The 18,296-nt window shown below is 40.8% G+C and overlaps 1 protein-coding gene across 2 annotated transcripts in view; it reads right to left on the reverse strand.

The window, feature by feature from the left end:
• The window catches only part of sh3tc2 (SH3 domain and tetratricopeptide repeats 2), a 75,825-nt gene that overhangs the window by 18,806 nt on the left and 38,723 nt on the right, over positions 1-18,296 (reverse strand). For both annotated transcript variants that reach the window (XM_067996418.1, XM_067996417.1), the window contains exons 9-11: positions 15,222-15,355; positions 3,695-3,736; positions 1,499-3,175 (exon numbers count right to left, since the gene is read on the reverse strand). In XM_067996418.1, the coding sequence (XP_067852519.1) occupies positions 1,499-3,175; positions 3,695-3,736; positions 15,222-15,355 (1,853 nt within the window). The remainder of the gene's footprint in view (positions 1-1,498; positions 3,176-3,694; positions 3,737-15,221; positions 15,356-18,296) is intronic.

The following is an 18,296-nucleotide window of genomic DNA, read 5'->3' on the forward strand; positions in this document are numbered from 1 at the left end:
CATTATCCCATCTTAACAATATTCCTTTGCATCTTTCTTTGTTCTTCTAAGGAATTAACTATACCTCCTATGATGGTATCATTTTCAAATGCTGACACTATTCTCTCTAAGCCTATATCCAAATCATTGATATACACAGTGAACAGAAGTGGCCCCAGAACTGAACCCTGAGGAATACCACTAACCACCCAACCACTCTGAAAAACTGCCTTGAACTCCCATTCTATTTTCTCCCTTTCTAACCAATTTCTAATCCAGTTTTATAATTCCACACTTCTTCATTTTCTCTGGTAATCTCCATTGTGGTAACTGGTCAAAGGCTTTAAGGTATATATACTATTTCCACTGAATTTCCCCCATCTACCATGTTTCCTCAAAGAATTTTTGAGATTTATCTGGATATGTGGTAATTTCATTCTTAATTAAAGATTCTAACATTTTCCCTACCACAGACATTAAGCTAATTGGTTTATAATTAACTGGATTACCTTGGTCTCCATTTTCAAAAATGAGTACAACATTGTCCACTTTCCTCTGGCACACATCCACACTTAATAGCACCCTGAAATAGAATTTCTCGATTGTAGCTATTTCCTTCCTAATTTCCCTCAGGATCTTAGGGTATATTCTGTTGGGCCCTGGTGCTTTGTCTTCCTTTAGCCTAAATAACTTTTCCTTTTATCCATCACCATATCGCTCATCTGACTCTCAGTCACTTCAGGATTCAGCTCCTCTTCAATACCCTTCTCTTTAGTAAAGACCAATGCGTAGTATTTATTAAAAACTCAGCCATTTTTTAATCATCATCTCCAATTTGGCAATCCTCTCCTCTCAGAGGTCCCACCTTATTTTTAACAATTTTCTTTTTATTGATATACTTAAATACTTTCCTGATTCTTTTGATGGCTTCCTATGTTCCCTCTTAGCTTTCCTTATCCCGCTCTTAATCTTTTTTCTTATTTTCTCATGTTCTCCTTTAGTTTTTTTTCATTATTATCCTTATTGGCCCTCTAATTCAATTTTAATTGTTTCCTAACCTCTATTTATCCATGGTATCCTTAAACTACTATTGTTTCCTTCTTTTAATGTAATTCCTAAATTACAACAGTAACTACACTTCAAAAATACTTTATTGGCTGTAAAGTGCTTTGAGTTGTCCTGAGCTTGTGAAAGGCGCTATATAAATGCAAGTCTTTTCTTTCTTCTTTCTTTTACTTATTCTGTGCCCTTGCAGTCTCTTCTTTTAAAAAAACATCCCAATGTTGCTCTATAGTCAATGTGTGCCAATTTCTCCTTCCACCTTATCTTAACTAGCTCGCACCTCATCTTTTTAACATCTGCCCTAGTCCAATCTGGTGCTCTAGTTTTTGTTTAACCACTTGCTGTTTTAAGTATCACTTGAAGCATGTAAAGGTTACAAGCCTCATTGCTAATTCCTGGGCACCTATTATTCTTGTGTGCAACACATTTGAATCAATCAGCATGATGCAATACTTACAATGAATACTATTGGTTTTCATGGCAGTAAGAAGGGCTAGCTCATAGTTCAATCTCCCATCTTCTCTCATGCCTCTGTCTATGTAGTATTGTCCTAAACAGAGGAGGACTTGCACACAACCCACTTCTGAGCTGCAGTCCTGCATTTCTAAATACAGATTCAAAGATTTCCTGAGGTAGCGTTCTGACAGTGTGAGAACTTTACAACACAGAGTCAGAGACCCAAAGTTAGCATGAGCAATAGCTTGGTTACGTTTTATACCAGTCTCTTCTGCAGTCATTATTGCACATAAGCAGTTTTCCAGAGCTTCCTTCAGTCTGGTTTTCTTTCTTAGAGAAATTGCCATCATGTTATGAATGACTCCCTGCTGTATAGGACTGTGTGTCTCGAGTGATGATTGTAGAAGGGAATTCAATATTCCTGATGCCGCAGCAGGCTGATTATTTAAAACGTACAACCAAGCAAGAAAAAGAGAGACTTTGAAAGCTCCCCCGTCGCTGATGCATTTTGCTATTTCTTCAGACTTTGTCATGTAATCAATTGCCCTTTCATATGACTCATACTGCTGGTATAATATAGCCAAAGCAAAGTACAAGTCCCTCTGGATGTTTATGTTGCCTCTGCTGGATGAGAGATCTGAAGCCTCTTGGAGGTAAAATGCAGCTTGTGTCGGAACTTTGCCATTACAAATTCCTTGAGTGTCAAACTTTGAGATTGTTTTAATGACAAAATCAGCCTTCTGCAAAGAACCAAACAATGTGCTGCTTGAGCCAGGTTGAGCAAATCTTAATGTTGCCAGCGCAAGCTGTGGTAAGCATTTTTTGTTGTATATTGAGCTTAAAATCAAATGCACATCCACTGGGACTATTTTGCTTTGTGAACTGAAACTGTTTGAAAGAAACTGCAAATGTTCAGCAAATGGCAAAGTCTCTTCAGATTTTCCGATTTCTAGAAAAAGTTTTGATATCAGAAAACAGACACGTGCCTCCAGGTGATAATCGTCAGCGATCATCGCTTCTTTAAGTATAATGTTAAGTATCTCTAACTCAGTCTCTGAACTGAAGACATGACATGGAATGCAGAGAAGAAGAGTTGCGGCCTTTTCCACAAGGGTATGAGATTTCTCTTTCATTTTTAGCTTCAAATACACAGAGGCCAGGTTCACAAATAAAGCAGTCAACAGATACAAGTCGGAAAATTTCCCTTGCACCAGAGTCATTGCTTCTTCAAAGTAAACTCTGGCCTGCGAGAATCTGAGCCTTTTAGCGCAAAGTCTTCCTAAAAGGAAACAAATTCTGCAATAAGCCCAATGTTTGTTGTATCTTTTGGCCATCTCCCTTGCCATTTCCAAGTACTGTAACACTTCCTTTTCTTCAGTTACCCCATATAAGGTAGAGCCTATGAAGGAAAAGGACAAATCATAGAACTCTTTGAAGTGTGCTACATAGTCCTCTCTGTTTAGGAATAATAGTATGGGGTCAAAGACTTCAGGATCATCCTGCTCTCCACGATTAAGGTCTATATAGAACTTAGGTTCATCTGGTTGATCCGGTCCTTGGGATAATTCTTCAAATTCCTTAGATTTAGAAGAGCTAATCTCAGGAATGTTCTCTCCACGAGCTCGTCCAGCCGGGCCAGAAGGGAGATGCTTTTCAAATATTGAAGGAAGAAATTCTCCTGTGGAGATAAGTGAAGAAAAATAAAAGATAAATGTCTCAGAAATGTTCACCAATGAGTCAAAACATACGAGTACAGAAATTACCGTTGGTGATATTAACTGAACACACACTGAATGCATTCATAATTAAAATAAATGGGTTAACACCTGCATTAAAATAATCAACAGAGGAATGTCATACAAATATGTTGTTCATCCACTAATATTGCCATCAGTGATTTCTAGGTGAGTGTATAAATCAAGTTAGTAAATTTTACACATTATTAGAATGTGCTGATTAGTTAAAGAAATAATGTGAACCAAAAGAAAATCAACAAATCATTACCAATTTCTCTGAGTGAACTTACATTTCTTTGCTGCTAACATTCAAATTCTCAAAATTAGTCACATTAACCTCTGTTCTAAGCAGAGTTCTCATTAATTAAAATAATCAACAACAAATTACATGAATATTTCAGTGCAAGTCTTTTTTTTAATGAGATGAGTACTTTGAGCTGAGTGATATTATTCTTACTCACCTGGTTCACTTTCTGACATTACTTCTGACCATGTGCATTTATCTACATTAGAAACAACAGATATACAAACTCTTAGAAATAGAGAACACTGGCTTATCTTTTATAGATAACAGTTCCACAACTCCATGGCTGCTGGAAACTAAACACACAAAGTAGATCAAATGTGTTGATAGGTTTAGTGCACGGCCTTCATGAAAAGTGTAAGTCAGCAAAAGGCCAGAGATCAATCGGGAATAAATGGATTTGTTCAGACTGCAGTCATTTAGTTGGGAATTAGACTGTGTGGATTATAAATTGCTATAGTTAACTGTGAGCATCTTTCAAATTTATATTTCATGCACCATTTGCCATTTTGGTTGTAATGTGTTGGTTTCCTTCTGGTGAGAGATTTCAAATAGGCTGGGTCTCTAATATCATTGTTATCTCATCATATTAAAAAATTATATAACCTGGAAAAATAAGTGTCTCAGTAATTCATTAGACATAAGTTATTAAAGGAAGTGCAGCATGTTACATCTCCAATTAAAAACATTGACAAGGGAATACGAAATGCATCAATATCAATGTAATTACATATAGTTTGTTAGATGCGTAGTAGTGTGTTACAAGGTGGCATCCTCACTGAATAGCATCAGAGATGAGAAAACCTTAAAGGTTTGATTAACAACCTCAAAATCCTCTGTTCTTTTAAATGTTTATATTATTCTCAACCATTTTTTTTGCAATGTATAAATATTTAACAAAATGTGGAGCTACTGTTCTCTTCCTTTATGTGAAAGGTCCACCATTTTGATGTCCCTGTCATGTAATAAAAATTAATTCTTGTAACAAGCATTGTGGTGGAAGTCCAAGGAAAGCAACAGCACATGACAAGATGTTGATTACTTTTACATATATTCACCAATAATAAGTTATTCATTTACTGCCATAAAAGCATAAACAATAACTGTCCAATACTTATCTGCAATGTGACAACAGACATCATAACTATAGGTTAATTCCAGCTGGAAATCTTTAAAAAGACTGTGACAGGTTTCTACTGTAGCAATCATGTGGTAACTTTAGTGAGTTCTGAGCTATGCTATCAGCATGAGGAACAGAGTGGAGGTCCAGTACTTTATTAAAGACTGGAAGTGAAATTTGGAGGCATTTTCAGAGGCCTGAAAACAGGTCATCTGGCCTTTATCCCAGTTGAGAAGCTGCATGGTATTGAGAACTTAACAGATAGTAGAACACAAAGGACCTGTAATGACAATTGGGCTGCAATGCCAGTTGTGTGGTATAGCAGACCCAAAGTCCGCTGATGTAAGGAGACCCAGATCATGTCCCAAATGGCCCAGTCGGGGCTATATACATGCTAGGGGCATGAGGTCCATGCCAGAAAGGGCACATCAGCATCGCATGCCCCAATGGCAGCCTGAAAAATTGGAACAGGACCGTGTTGTTGCGATGGTGAATCAATGGCCACGAAAGGGACGATTTTAAAGACTGTGGAGTTCCGGGAAACTAAAGTTAAGGTAATCGATTCATTCTAGGATCGATTACCTTTGGTGGCACATGTTTTGGGCCTTTCCTGAATTGGAAATCCTCAACCGAGTCCTCAACTGGACTCTTGAGTTCCACTGAGGCCTACCAAGGGTGTATGGGCAGAATTCCTGAAATACTTCAGAGGCTCCCCCAACCTGCCCCCTTGACATTGGGGGGGGGGGATGGCAGTGGGGAGATTTACCTTTTCCCCCCCACTAGAAAATCACTCAGTTGTTCCAGCTGGGCAGAATCAGCTTGTGCCCCAATTTCCAGTCCTCCATTGTTCAACCACCCCTGTTCCAACCAGGGGTAGATTGGAATACTACAGCCAATTACTTTAAATAAAAAAAAACATAGTATGGCATTGTCAATAGTTTGGTAAAGTGATGTTATATGTATGTTTCTATCTCCTTCAAGCAGCATTTTTTAAAATTGAGAAACCAGGGTACAGACCACCTAATTGTGGATGGAAAGTGGAGGAAGAAATATGCAGGCAAACCTATGAAATTAGTTTTTAAAAAATCAAATAATAATCATGGGCGATTTCAACTACCCCCAAATTAACTGGCAAGAGGCAGGAAAAGGGGAATGGAGTTCCTAACAGTATGTACAGGACTCCTTTCTCACCCAGTATGTGAGAAGATAAGAGCAGTAAGCATAGGGAAACATCTAGGTAATAGCAATCATAACATAATCAGGTTTAAAATAATGATTGAGAACGACATAAGTAAGACAAAGACCAAAGTAATTGTTTGGAAAAAAGCTAATTTTGAGGGGGTAAGAGTGGAACTAGGGAAGGTAAACTAGAAAAAAATGTCAGACAAAGAGATAGAATAGCAGTGGGAAATATTTGAAACTGTGATCAATAGAGTTCAGGAGAAATATATTCCTCTAAAAAACAAGAACAAACTAGCCCATAATGAAACACCATGGATGAATAAAGAGATAAGGGAAAAATTGAAATAAAAAAGGCATACTCTAAGTACATAGAAAATAAAGGAAAGGATGACAAAAGGGAATTCAAAGAGGTTAGGAAAGAAGTTAAAAAAAAATAGGAAAGCAAACAACAACTATGAAATTAAATTATCAAAGAATATAAAACAAAATAGTAAAGTATTCTACAGACACATAAATAACAAAAGAAAAATCAGAATAGGGATAGGGCCACTAAGGGATGCACAAGATAAACTCACAGGCAATGACAGCGAAATAGCAGAAATACTGAATAATCACTTTGCCTCAGTATTAACCAGGGAGACTAACATGGTGGGCATGACTTTAGAAGAAGAGATCAAAAAAGATTCAAAGATATTTAAGATAGAAAGGGGGGAGATATTTGATAAACTAATCAAACTTAGACAGGATAAAACTCCTGGTCTGAATGGATTGCATCCGCACATATTAAAAGAAGTTAGGGGAGAGATACCAGAGGCACTATTACATACATATAAAACATCATTAGAAATGGGAATAGTGCCCGAGGACTGGCGGACAGCTAATGTTATTCCTATATTTAAAAAGGTAGATAGAACAAGTCCAGGGAACGAGAGACCAGTTAGCTTAACATCAGTGGTAGGAAAGATAATGGAATCTTTACTCAAGGATGTAATTGAAAAATTAAAATATAATAAAGAGTAGTCTGCACTGATTTCAGGAGGGGAAGTCATGCTTGACCAAACTTAGTGAATTCTTTGAAGAAGTAACAGAAAAAGTAGACAAGGGTAATGCAGTAGATGTAATATATTTGGATTTTCAAAAGACTCATGCTTAAGCTTAGAGCATGTGTAGTCAGGGGACAGGTAGCAGAATGGATAGCAAGCTGGCTACAAAAAAGAAAACAGAAAGTCGGGGTTAAGGGTAGCTACTCAGACTGGCAAAAGGTGGGAAGTGGTGTGCCACAGGAATTGGTTCTGGGACCACTGCCGTTCACAATTTACATTAACGATTTGGACTCGGGAATCGGAAGTACAATTTCAAAATTTGTGGACGACACCCATGGGTGGTATAGTTAACATAAAGGAAAAATGCGTGAAAATGCAAGAAGACATTAATGAACTTGCAGAATTGGCATGTAATTGATTAATTTCAATCTAGGTAATTGTGAGGTGGTGCATTTAGTTAGGAAGAATAGAAGGCCACATACTGCTTGAATAATAAGAGTCTGAATGGGATGGAGGAGCAAAGGTGTGGGGTTCAAAACCCCTTTAACAAAAGACATTTAAGGAAAGGGTTAACTGGACCCCTTTTAAACAAAGACATTTGAAAACCTGCAAACACAATAATGTGGTAAACTGTGTTCTCGCAAATCCTGTTTTTCCTTCACTGACACTGATGGCATTGGAGAAGAATGAGTTTCGGGATCGAAGACACTGTACTGTGGATAGATATCTAGATTATTAAATAAATAAGCTGGATAGATAATATTGAGCTTAAAGCGTTGTTGGGCTTTCAAAACACAAAGGCTTTTGGAAGCACAAGCTTTTCTAAACAGCAGGGTGTAAGAAAAAGCAACAAGGGCATGCCTCAAAATCTTCGGATCAGGAAAGCAATGATAGGCGTGAAAAAAAAAAGCATGGGCCTCTTATTCATATCTGGTAATCTGTTTAAAAGAACTGGGATTTGTAAAACATCAAATGGTATTGCACCCACCATATGGTCAAATGGTATAAGGAATGGATTTGAAGCCACTGCAGCAATCAAAATTGGAGATGTAAGGACCATTAAGAATGTCTGGGCATAGAAATGTAAGGGGCTGTCTCTACATGAAAGGCCATAAACGGAGACAGTAAAGGGGCCTTTTACAACCCATCGTTCGAGCATATGGTCTTTTCTACATCAAAGGGTCTCCGGTCACATGATCAAAGCCTAAACTGTCAATCATTGAAGTATGTTAATGATTGAGGCGTAGCAACAGGGAGTGATTGGACAAAAAGAATGACCCGCCCCAATCCTACATCCTGTTGGTTAAAAAACAATATAAAAAGATGACTGAGAGATGAACAGTCTCTTCACCACCCGGCAGTCACAAGGAACACACACTGCAGTTGGACATCACGCAAGAAGAAGAGGACCTCGAGTACTGAAGAGCTGATCAACCTTTAGGCCCAATGAGCAAAAGCCTTGGTTTATAGGTTGTATATGTATTAATGATTTGCCTGATGTGTATGAATTGTTAAGCCATTACATAATAACGTTGTGAATTATTAAGTGTATAATGGGATTTTATAGAGGAAAGTCGTATGTATGGTTTGATTTTGCTTCATGAATGCTCGTATGAATGATAACATCATTAAATAATTACTTTTGATTAACGAAACTACTGTGAGTGAGGGTAATTTTCATTGCTTGACTATTTGTCCAGTGTCGAAGAATCACACAAAATAAGGAATTCTCTACAAAGGGATCTGGGAGTACAGATGCACAAATCACTAAAAGTAGCGACGCAGGTTAATAAGGCCATAAAAAAGGCAAATCAAGCACTGAGGTTCATTTCTAGAGGGTAGAATTGAAAAGCAGAGACATTATGTTAAACTTGTATGGAACACACGTGAAGCTGTATTGTGCACAGTTCTGGTCTCTATTATGAAAAGGATATAGTCATTGGAGAAGGTGCAAAAAAGATTCACAAGGATGATACCAGAACTGAGGGGATATTCTTATCAGGAAAGGCTGAACAGGCTGGGACTCTTTTCTCCAGTTAAGAGAAGGCTGAGGGGTGACCTGATAGAGGTCGTTAAGATAATGAAAGGGTTTGATAGTGTAGACACAGAGAAGATGTATCCACTTGTGGGGGAGCCCAAAACTAGAGGTCATAAATATAAAATAGTCACTAATAAATCCAATAGGGAATTCAGGAGAATCTTCTTTACCTAAAGAGTGGTAAGAATGTGGAACGTGCTACCACAAGGAGTAGTTGAGACAAATAGCATAGATGCATTTAAGGAGAAGCTAGATAAGCACATGTAGCTTATGGGCTAGTTTTGGGCTCCCCACAAGTGGATACATCTTCTCTATGTCTACACTATCAAACCCTTTCATTATCTTAACGACCTCTATGTGCTTTCCAGTACTGCTTCACATGTGTTCTATAAAAGATAAGCACATGAGGGAGAAAGGAATAGAGGGTATGCTGATAGGGTTAGATGAAGTAGGGAGGGAGGAGGCTCGTGTAGAGCATAAACGCCAGCATAGACCAATTGGGCCGAATGGCCTGTTTCTGTGCTGTAGACTCAATGTAACTTGATGTCAAGGCCCATTGTGTGGTTGCTGTGAAGGTTAAAAAAGAGTAAAGAAGAAAAGATGAGGTAAATGATTAGATGATGGCAAGCTTAAATTTTAAAAAGCCTGAATACTGCAAGAAGAAGGAAAGCTGAGGAAGGTAAGCAACAGCAACGTTTTAAGGTCGTTGGAAAAAGAATGAGTTGGATTAGGAAACACTGCAATAACTTTTATTTGAACATAGTTAACATGTAGGGAGAAGAAATGTATCAAAAATGGTGTATTTGGAAAAAGAAATGAAAATTCAGAAAAGCACTGATTATAGTAGTATTCGTAAACAGAGACAAGAAAGGTTACAATCATGAGGTTTGGAGTCTAGGGGTGATAGAGGGATTATCTGTCAGACAGCAATCTTTTTCTTCTATTTGTTCTGTAGTGCAACAATAGTGTTTAGAAGGTCCTTTCCAGACAGAAGACCAATATTCAAGTCTTGGTGAGACTTGGAATTTACAGAGAGTTAAAGTTGTGTATGATGCAATTCCTTTATTAAATTCTTTCCAAAATAGCTATGACTTGACAAAATACCACTCCCAATTCTCTTTAATCACCAAAATACATATATGTAGGGGGAATTTTAACCTCCCAGCACAGGTGGGAGACTGGCAGGGTGTGAGTTAAAATTTTTTAAATGGGAAACCCGACCCCAACCCAACCCAAACCCACCTCCAATGAGGCCACTTCCGGTTTTAACAGAGGCAGGTTGGGGTTGGGCGACTAACCTGCTCGAGAGGCGGGTCAGTAATTTAAATATCTTAATGAGGTTGTGTTCCTCAAATTATACCAGAGTTTTAAATGTAACAGCTGCAAGCCTGGTTTCCCAGGGCTCAGAAAATCCGACAGCTAAAGGGAAGCAAGAACGGCCAATTCCAGCAGGTAAGTGCCTTGCCAGCACTGCTTGTGGGTCAGCAGGAGCAGGAGTGCTTCCCCTGGCCCCTCAAGCTAACTTGCCGTGATGGGCCCCATCCCCACGATCCGCCGACCTCCCCCCCCACCCCCCACCGGCGATCCAATGCCACCCCCGGTGACCCTCTCCCCCTGACCCACAATCTCCCTCCCTCCATGATCTCCCCCGACCCACGATCTCCCTCCCTCGCTCCCTTAATGATCTCCCCCCACAATCCATGATTTCCCTCTCTCACTCCCTCCACAATCTCCCTCCCTCCATGATCTTCCCCTCGATCCACGATTTCCCTCTCTCACTCCCTCCACGATCTCCCCCCACCCCCAACCCATTATCTCCATTCACGATCTCCCCCGACCTCCCTCCCTCACTCCCTCCACGATCTCCCCCCCCGACCCATGATCTCCCTCCCGAACCACGGACTCGCCTCCCATCTCTCCCTTTACGATCTGCCCTCCGAACCACGAACTCCCCTCCCATCTCTCCCTCTACAATCTCCCCCGACCTCCCTTTCTACATGATCTCCCCCCCGACCCACGATCTCCCTCCCTCACTCCCTCCACGATCTCCACCCCGACACACAATCTCCCTCCCTCACTCCCTCCACGATCTCCCCCACCAAACCACGATCTCCCTCCCTCACTCCCTCCACGATCTCCACCCTGACACACGATCTCCCTCCCTCACTCCCTCCACGATCTCCCCCCCGAAACCACGATCTCCCTCCCTCACTCCCTCCACGATCTCCACCCTGACACACGATCTCCCTCCCTCACTCCCTCCACGATCTCCACCCGGCCCACGATCGGCAGGACCTCCGCGTTACCTGAATTTCCAGGTTTCCCGGCCACAACAACCGCTTCCCCCCTCCCCGTCCCTCCACAGTCCACGTCCCGGAAATATCGGGGTCATACAGTCTCTTATTTGTTTGCTTTTATCACCATTACCCAAGCACGATGATGTGAATAAAATCATATCTGTGTCCGGAACATATTATTTTAGTTACCCAACATGGCTGACTGACAACTCCAAATATAAACAACAAACTTTACACCACTGGTAGCTTATTACCCCATTAACAATAGGAAATCAAGCTTTTTAAAAAAAAAAGATGTGTGCCTGCCCCTCTTTATAACCGTGTGGGCATTACAGCTTTGAAACAAGAACATAAGAGATAGGAGCAGGGGTAGGCCATTTGGCCCTTCGAGCCTGCTCCGCCATTCAATGAGATCATGGCTGATCTTATTCTGGCCTCAACTCCACTTTCCCGCCTGTTCCCAATATCCTTTGACTCCCTTGCTGATCAAAAATTTGTTTAACTCAGCCTTGAATATATTTAATGGCTCAGCCTCCACCGTTCTTTGGGGCAAAGAATTCCAAAGGTTCACAACCCTCTGAGAGAAGAAATTTCTCCTCATCTCAGTCTTAATGGGCGAACCCTTATTCTGAGACTGTGCCCCTTGGTTCTAGATTCCCCTATAAGGGGAAACATCCTCCCATTTTAACCTGTCAAGCCCGCTCGGAATCTTATGTTTCAATAAGATCTCCTCTCATTCTTCTAAACTCCAGTGAGTATAGGTCCAACCTGCTCAATCTTTCCTCATAAGAAAACCCTTCCATACCCGGAATCATCCAAGTGAACCTTCTCTGAACCGCCTCCAATGCAAGTATATCCTTCCATAAATAAGGGGACCAAAACTGTAGGCAGTACTCTACCAGCATCCTGTACAATTGTAGCAAGACTTCCCTGCTTTTATACTCCATCCCCCTTGAAATAAAGGCCAATATTCCATTTGCCTTCCCAATTACCTGCTGCATCTGTATACTAAGTTTTGTGTTCCATGTATGAGGACACACAAATCCCTCTGTACCGCAGCATTCTGTAGTCTTTCCCCATTTATATAATATTTTGCTTTTTTATTCTTCCTTTCAAAGTGGATGACTTCACATTTTCCCACATTATATTCCATCTGCCAAATTTTTGTTCACTCATTTAACCTATCTATATACCTTTGCAGACACTTTGTGTCCTCCTCACAACTTACTTTTCCATCTATCTTTGTGTCATCAGCAAATTTGGCCACAATACACCTGCTTCCTTTATCCAAGTCATTGATATAGATTGTAAATAGTTGAGACCCCAGCACTGATCCCTGTGGCACTCCACTCGTTACAGATTGCCATCCTGAAAATGACCCCTTTAGCCCGACTCTCTGTTTTCTGTTAGTTAGCCAATCCTCTATCCATGCTAATATATTATCCACAACACCATGTGCTCTTACCTTATGCAGTAACCTTTTATGTGGCACCTTATTGAATGCCTTTTGGAAATCCAAATACACTACATCTACTGGTTCCCCTTTATCCACCCTGCTCGTCACTTCCTCAAAGAACTCTAATAAATGTGTCAAACACAATTTCCCCTTCATAAAACCACGTTGACTCTCCTTGATTTTATTTTGAGTCTCTAAATGTCCTGCTACTACTTCCTCAATAATTGATTCTAGCATTTTCCCAATGATGGCGTGTTAGGCTAATTGGCCTGCTTTCTGTCTCCCTCCTTTCTTGAATAGGGGCGTTACATTTGCGGTTTTCCAATCCACTGGGACCTTTCCAGAATCTAGTGAATTTTGGAAGATTGCAAACCAATGCATCCACTATTTCTGTAGCCACTTCTTTTAAGACCTTCAGATGCAAGCCATCCAGGGTCTTAAAAGTCCAGGGGACTTGTCAGCCTGCAGACCCATTAGTTTGCCTAGTACTTTTTCTCTAGTGATAATGATTGTTTTTGGATCCTGCCTCCCCTTTACCCCTTGATTATCTATTATTATTGGTATGCTTTTAGTGTCTTCTACTGTGAAGACAGATAAAAAATCTGTTCAATGCCTCTGCCATTTCCTTGTTTTCCATTATTATTTCCCCAGTCTCATCCTCTAAGGGACGTATACTTACTTTAGCTACTCTCTTCCTTTTATATACTTGTAAAAGCTCTTACTGTCATTTTTTATATTTCTTGCTAATTTACTCTCACAATCTATTTTCTCCCCTTTTATTATTTTTTTGGACCTCCTTTGCAGGTTTTTAAAGTTTTCCCAATCTTTGGGCTTACCAGTAATCTTTGCCATGTTGTATGCCTTTTCTTTTAACTTGATACCATCCTTAACTTCCTTAGTTAGCCATGGTTGGTACACCCTTCTTGTGGACTTTTTCCTCCTTACTGGGATATATTTTTGTTGAGAGTCATAAAATATCTTTTTAAATGTCTGCCACTGCTTATCCACCGTAATACCTTGTAATCATTTTCCCCAGTCTACTTTAGTCAACTCTGTCCTCATGCCATCGTAATTGCCCTTATTTAGGTTTAATACAGTAGTTTCAGATCAAAGATCCTCACTCTCAAGCTGGATGTGAAATTCTATCATATTATGATCACTATGATCACTAAGGGATCCTTTACTTTGAGATCATTAATCCATCCTGTCTCATTTCCGATTACCAGATCTAAAATGGCCTGTTCCCTGGTCGGTTCCAGAACAGATTGTTTTAAGAAACGGTCCCGAATACACTCTATGAACTCATCCTCAAGGCTACTTTTGCCAATTTGATTTGTCCAATCTGTATGAAAGTTAAAATCGCCCATGATTATTGCATTACCTTTTTACAAGCCCCCATTATTTCTTGATTTATATTTTGTCCTACAGCGTAGCTACTATTAGGGGGCCTATAGACTACTCCCACCAGTGATTTCTTACCTTTGCTATTTCTTACCTCCATCCAAATTGATTCAACATCTTGATCTTCTGAGCCAAGATCATTTCTCACTACTGTACTAATTTCATCCTTTATTAACAGAGCTACCCCACCACCTTTTTCTTTCTTTCTATTTTTCCGAAATGTCAGATACCCCAGAATATTCAGTTCCCAACCTTGGTCACATTGCAACCACGTCTCCGTAATGGCAACGAGATCATACCCACTTGTTTCTATTTGTGCCAAAAATTCATCTTTCTTATTACGAATGCTGCGTGCATTCAGATAGTGAACCTTTAATTTTGGATTTTAACCATTTTTTCCTACTCTGACCCCATTTGCTAATGCACTCTTATGTTTGTTCGCTCTATCCCTTCCTGTCACACTCTGGTTATCATTACCCCTATCTCTTCCCTGTACTACTTCCTTGTCTTTTTTCTTCAACATTCTAAATTTCCCCCCACCTGAACCCACTCCCCCCCATTTAATTTAAAGCCCTATCTACAGCCTAGTTATTCGATTCGCCAAAACACTGTCCCAGCATGATTCAGGTGAAGCCCGTCCTGACGGAACAGTACTCTCTTTCCTCAGTGCTGGTGCCAATGCCCCATGAATCGAAACCCACTTCTCCCACACTAATCTTTGGTGTGAAACAAGGAGGCTGATTTGTCGAGTATGTACTGTTGGTGGGGAAACCTCGTCCACCAGCCACGCATATCGGGAAACACAGGCAATACGCCCGTGATTACTCGATGTACGTGGCCACTGTATATTTAGAAAATCGATTCTCAAGTGTGACCTAATAGACTTTGGTTACTCCAGAATGCTGTACCACAGTGGCAGGTCACTATTCCCTCAAGTATTGGATAGGGCTTAGCTATTACATCGTCCCTGTCATATAGCCCACTGAACCGGATCACACATGAATAATAGCCATCCGGGTTCTGCAGGATAGCCAGAACCGTGTAAATCAGTGTAAATCAGCACTTTCAGGAGAGGAGAGGAAAAGATTGGGGGGATTAAAAAAATGGGAAGTTAAACGCATAAAAATTAATTTGAGCAAAAACGCACCTAAACGATAAACAGTGCTGATGTCAGTTTGTGCGAGTTTGTTCAGAACGTTGATGCAATGTTGTTCATCAGGTTTTTTGAACAGGATCAAAGATGATTTTTCTTCATCACTTATGAACTGGAGATGGGTTTCCCTGTAAATTAAAAGTTAGATTTTAACTGCATGGGAAATTCATCGACATCCAACAACAATCCAGCAACGTCTCAGTTACAATAAAACAATTAGCTACAAACTGCTAATTAAAAAAAGATAAAATACTTTGAGTAAATATTATCTCTGGATGGAAAATCATGATGCATAGGTTAACTCTGCACATGTGCCCCCGGCGTATGAAACTCTGCACCAGGAGTCATTCAGAAATGCCCGAAAGTGCTTCACATACCGTTACTTTGAAATGCAAAGAAATATTTTAATTGCTTTCCTGAAAATGGGGTAGAACTGAAATTAAAATTTAGGTGGTCGACTTACTGCCCCATTCCTGCTCCGCCATCATTTTAACCAGGGCCTTCGACTGGGTGGTCCAGACGCCTACCTAAATCAGGCGGGAGCCTCAGTAAGCTATGCAAATCAAGGTCCTATGACGTACATTAGGACCCCGATTCCATTTTAATGGCATAATGAGCAGAGTGTGAGCCATGGATGCTCTGCTCAGCAAAACCTGGTGGACAAGAGGAAGAGACCAGAAAAGGTAAGTGTTAAAATTATTCTTGTGGGGTCTGAAAGAGGAGTATTCCTCCAGGCTCCACAAGAATAATGTCAGCCGCTGCTATTCCCACTCGGGATATGCAGCTTGCCAGTGGCATGTCAAAATGGACCCGGCCCCCCGCTGCAGGGATCAGGCGACCGACCCGCCCGCTCTGCAGGCCAGCCACCTGATAGTTAAGATCTACGCTACAGTATCTATTGATATGCAGCTGACAGATATCACAGAGTGTCGTCAGGTATGGAGTACAGCTTTATTCTGCATGTTCCACTTAGGAGGAGGGAAGGTCCATTTATCTCGTAAAGCCCAATCCGCCACAGACCAGGTACAATTTGCTCTAATGTGAATTCCACAAAATCCATTTAATCTCCTAAGAAAAGGTTCTGGAAAGTTTCTCATCATACCGCCCTCTCCCAAACATAAATCAAGCAAAACTCCAGATTATGTAACTTCACATCCTGGACTTTTCAGAGTAGAGTTTCCGCTAGATTGCGTTGGTTTTATCAGTGCAATCCAGCCGAACCATCGCAAAAGATCGCGGAAAATCAACAGACGCTGGGCGTAAGTTACATCCAGCGTAATTCGAGTTACCACGATCTTTTGCACTGGTTCAAAAATCATCGCCCTGAAGCCGGCCCCGCGCACAAAACTGGTCATGCTCCCCCACCCCCCCAATCGAAATAACGAGGATTGGGGGGCATTGCGATTGCACCCATTCGAGGAGGGTATTCAAATCAAGCTCGTTTTCTTAGCCATTCAGGCATTAGTAGGCACGTTTTAAACATTTTTACATATTTTTAAAATATTTATTTTACCAAGAAACTGACTAATGTACACCAATGAAAGTAGTAAATGTTTCAGTATAGTTTTTAAAAATAATTTTCAGTGATTTAAAATCAAGTTACTCAGGTGGAGAACTAAATGCTCTTATTAAAAATGCTTATTTTTTGTGATAAACCCATTTTCAGCTGTATTAATAAAACTGCACTAGGTTATCATTCTTAAATACATCAAAGAATATTTTTTATTGCAAAGAAAAAAAAACGATAACGCTCTGTTAAGCTGGCGGATTTTGCTGGTTCATGGAAGATTTTACCTTTGAGATTATATTACTGCATTTTAGTGGAAGTTCGAACTGTAACCCAACTGGCGCAATTTGCAGCCGCAATTTGCGCACAACTGCCAATTACTTCCAAAGCGTAAACTCTGGGGGAGTTTATTTGGATAACCCCCGAAAACAGGCATGGGGATCGCGGTACACGATTAACCCACAGCCAGTTGTTGCAATGCAGGCAGCACGTTACATTCGTGCTGCCTGCTATTTTAAATGATTGCTGCGTGTAGCCAGTGTTGCCTGCGCTGTTGATTGGCTGCATGTATCAGCAGGGGGCCCCAATATCAGGAGTGGCTCGCGCTTCTTAAAGGCAGCCTGCACCTTTTAAAGGGGAGGTGCATTGTGGCTGCAAAAAGTGGTGGGAGTCATTTCAAAACTGAATCTGTGCTGTGATACTTTGAAGAATGGCTGCGCCTGGGAAAGAGCATGCACCAAGGTTCTCCGATGGTGCACTGGAGGCCTTGGTGCAAGAGGTGGAGAGAAGGAGGGGAATCCTGTATCCACAGTGGGGGCAGGAAGTAGCGGAGGAGGTAAATGCCAGGAGCATATCTTCAAGAACATGGATGCAGTGCAGAAAGAAATTCAATGATTTATAAAGAGTTGTCAAGGTGAGTGAGTTCAAGCTTCAAGTGGCATATATTACTAACAGTATCATTAGCCTTATCCACTGCTTAATTCACTACACCTACCAACAATCTCTTTCAGTCAGCACTCAACCGTTCAAATCATATAGTTTATCTCATCCTCACACATTTAGCACTGTTGCACGCCCCTCACCCACAACTCACAGTTCACACACACTAGTAGCTGTTCAACCATGACAGCCACATCACCCAAACATCTTGCAGGACACTCACTGACACACTTCTCTCTTTCTTGCAGGAGAAGGTGGAGCATAACAGGAAGCAGCAAATGGCAGTGGCTCCATGGAACATGAACCTGCTGTCCTCTCTCAGGATGACAGCATTCCTGCTCCCACCCCAGTCACTCTACCAGTGCCCTTGCTGTTGCCTGCCAGCCAGCCAGCCCACTCCCTGTAGAGTACTGAAACTTTATCCAAGTATAGGAAACCTCCATAAACACTTACAATTGCATCAGCAGCCAGAAGAAATTATCCAGCAACTAACCTATAACTCCTGCATGATCCCTTTAAATACCACTGGTAGGGGGTCCTTCATGCCCTTTAAGTCATGTTCAGCTATGCGACGTTGGGCCAGTGCATTGGATGGAGTGCGGAGTTCCAAAATAGCTGTGGTC

Source organism: Heptranchias perlo, chromosome 14, assembly GCF_035084215.1.
Source record: "Heptranchias perlo isolate sHepPer1 chromosome 14, sHepPer1.hap1, whole genome shotgun sequence".
In the NCBI taxonomy this organism is placed as follows: Eukaryota; Metazoa; Chordata; class Chondrichthyes; order Hexanchiformes; family Hexanchidae; genus Heptranchias; species Heptranchias perlo.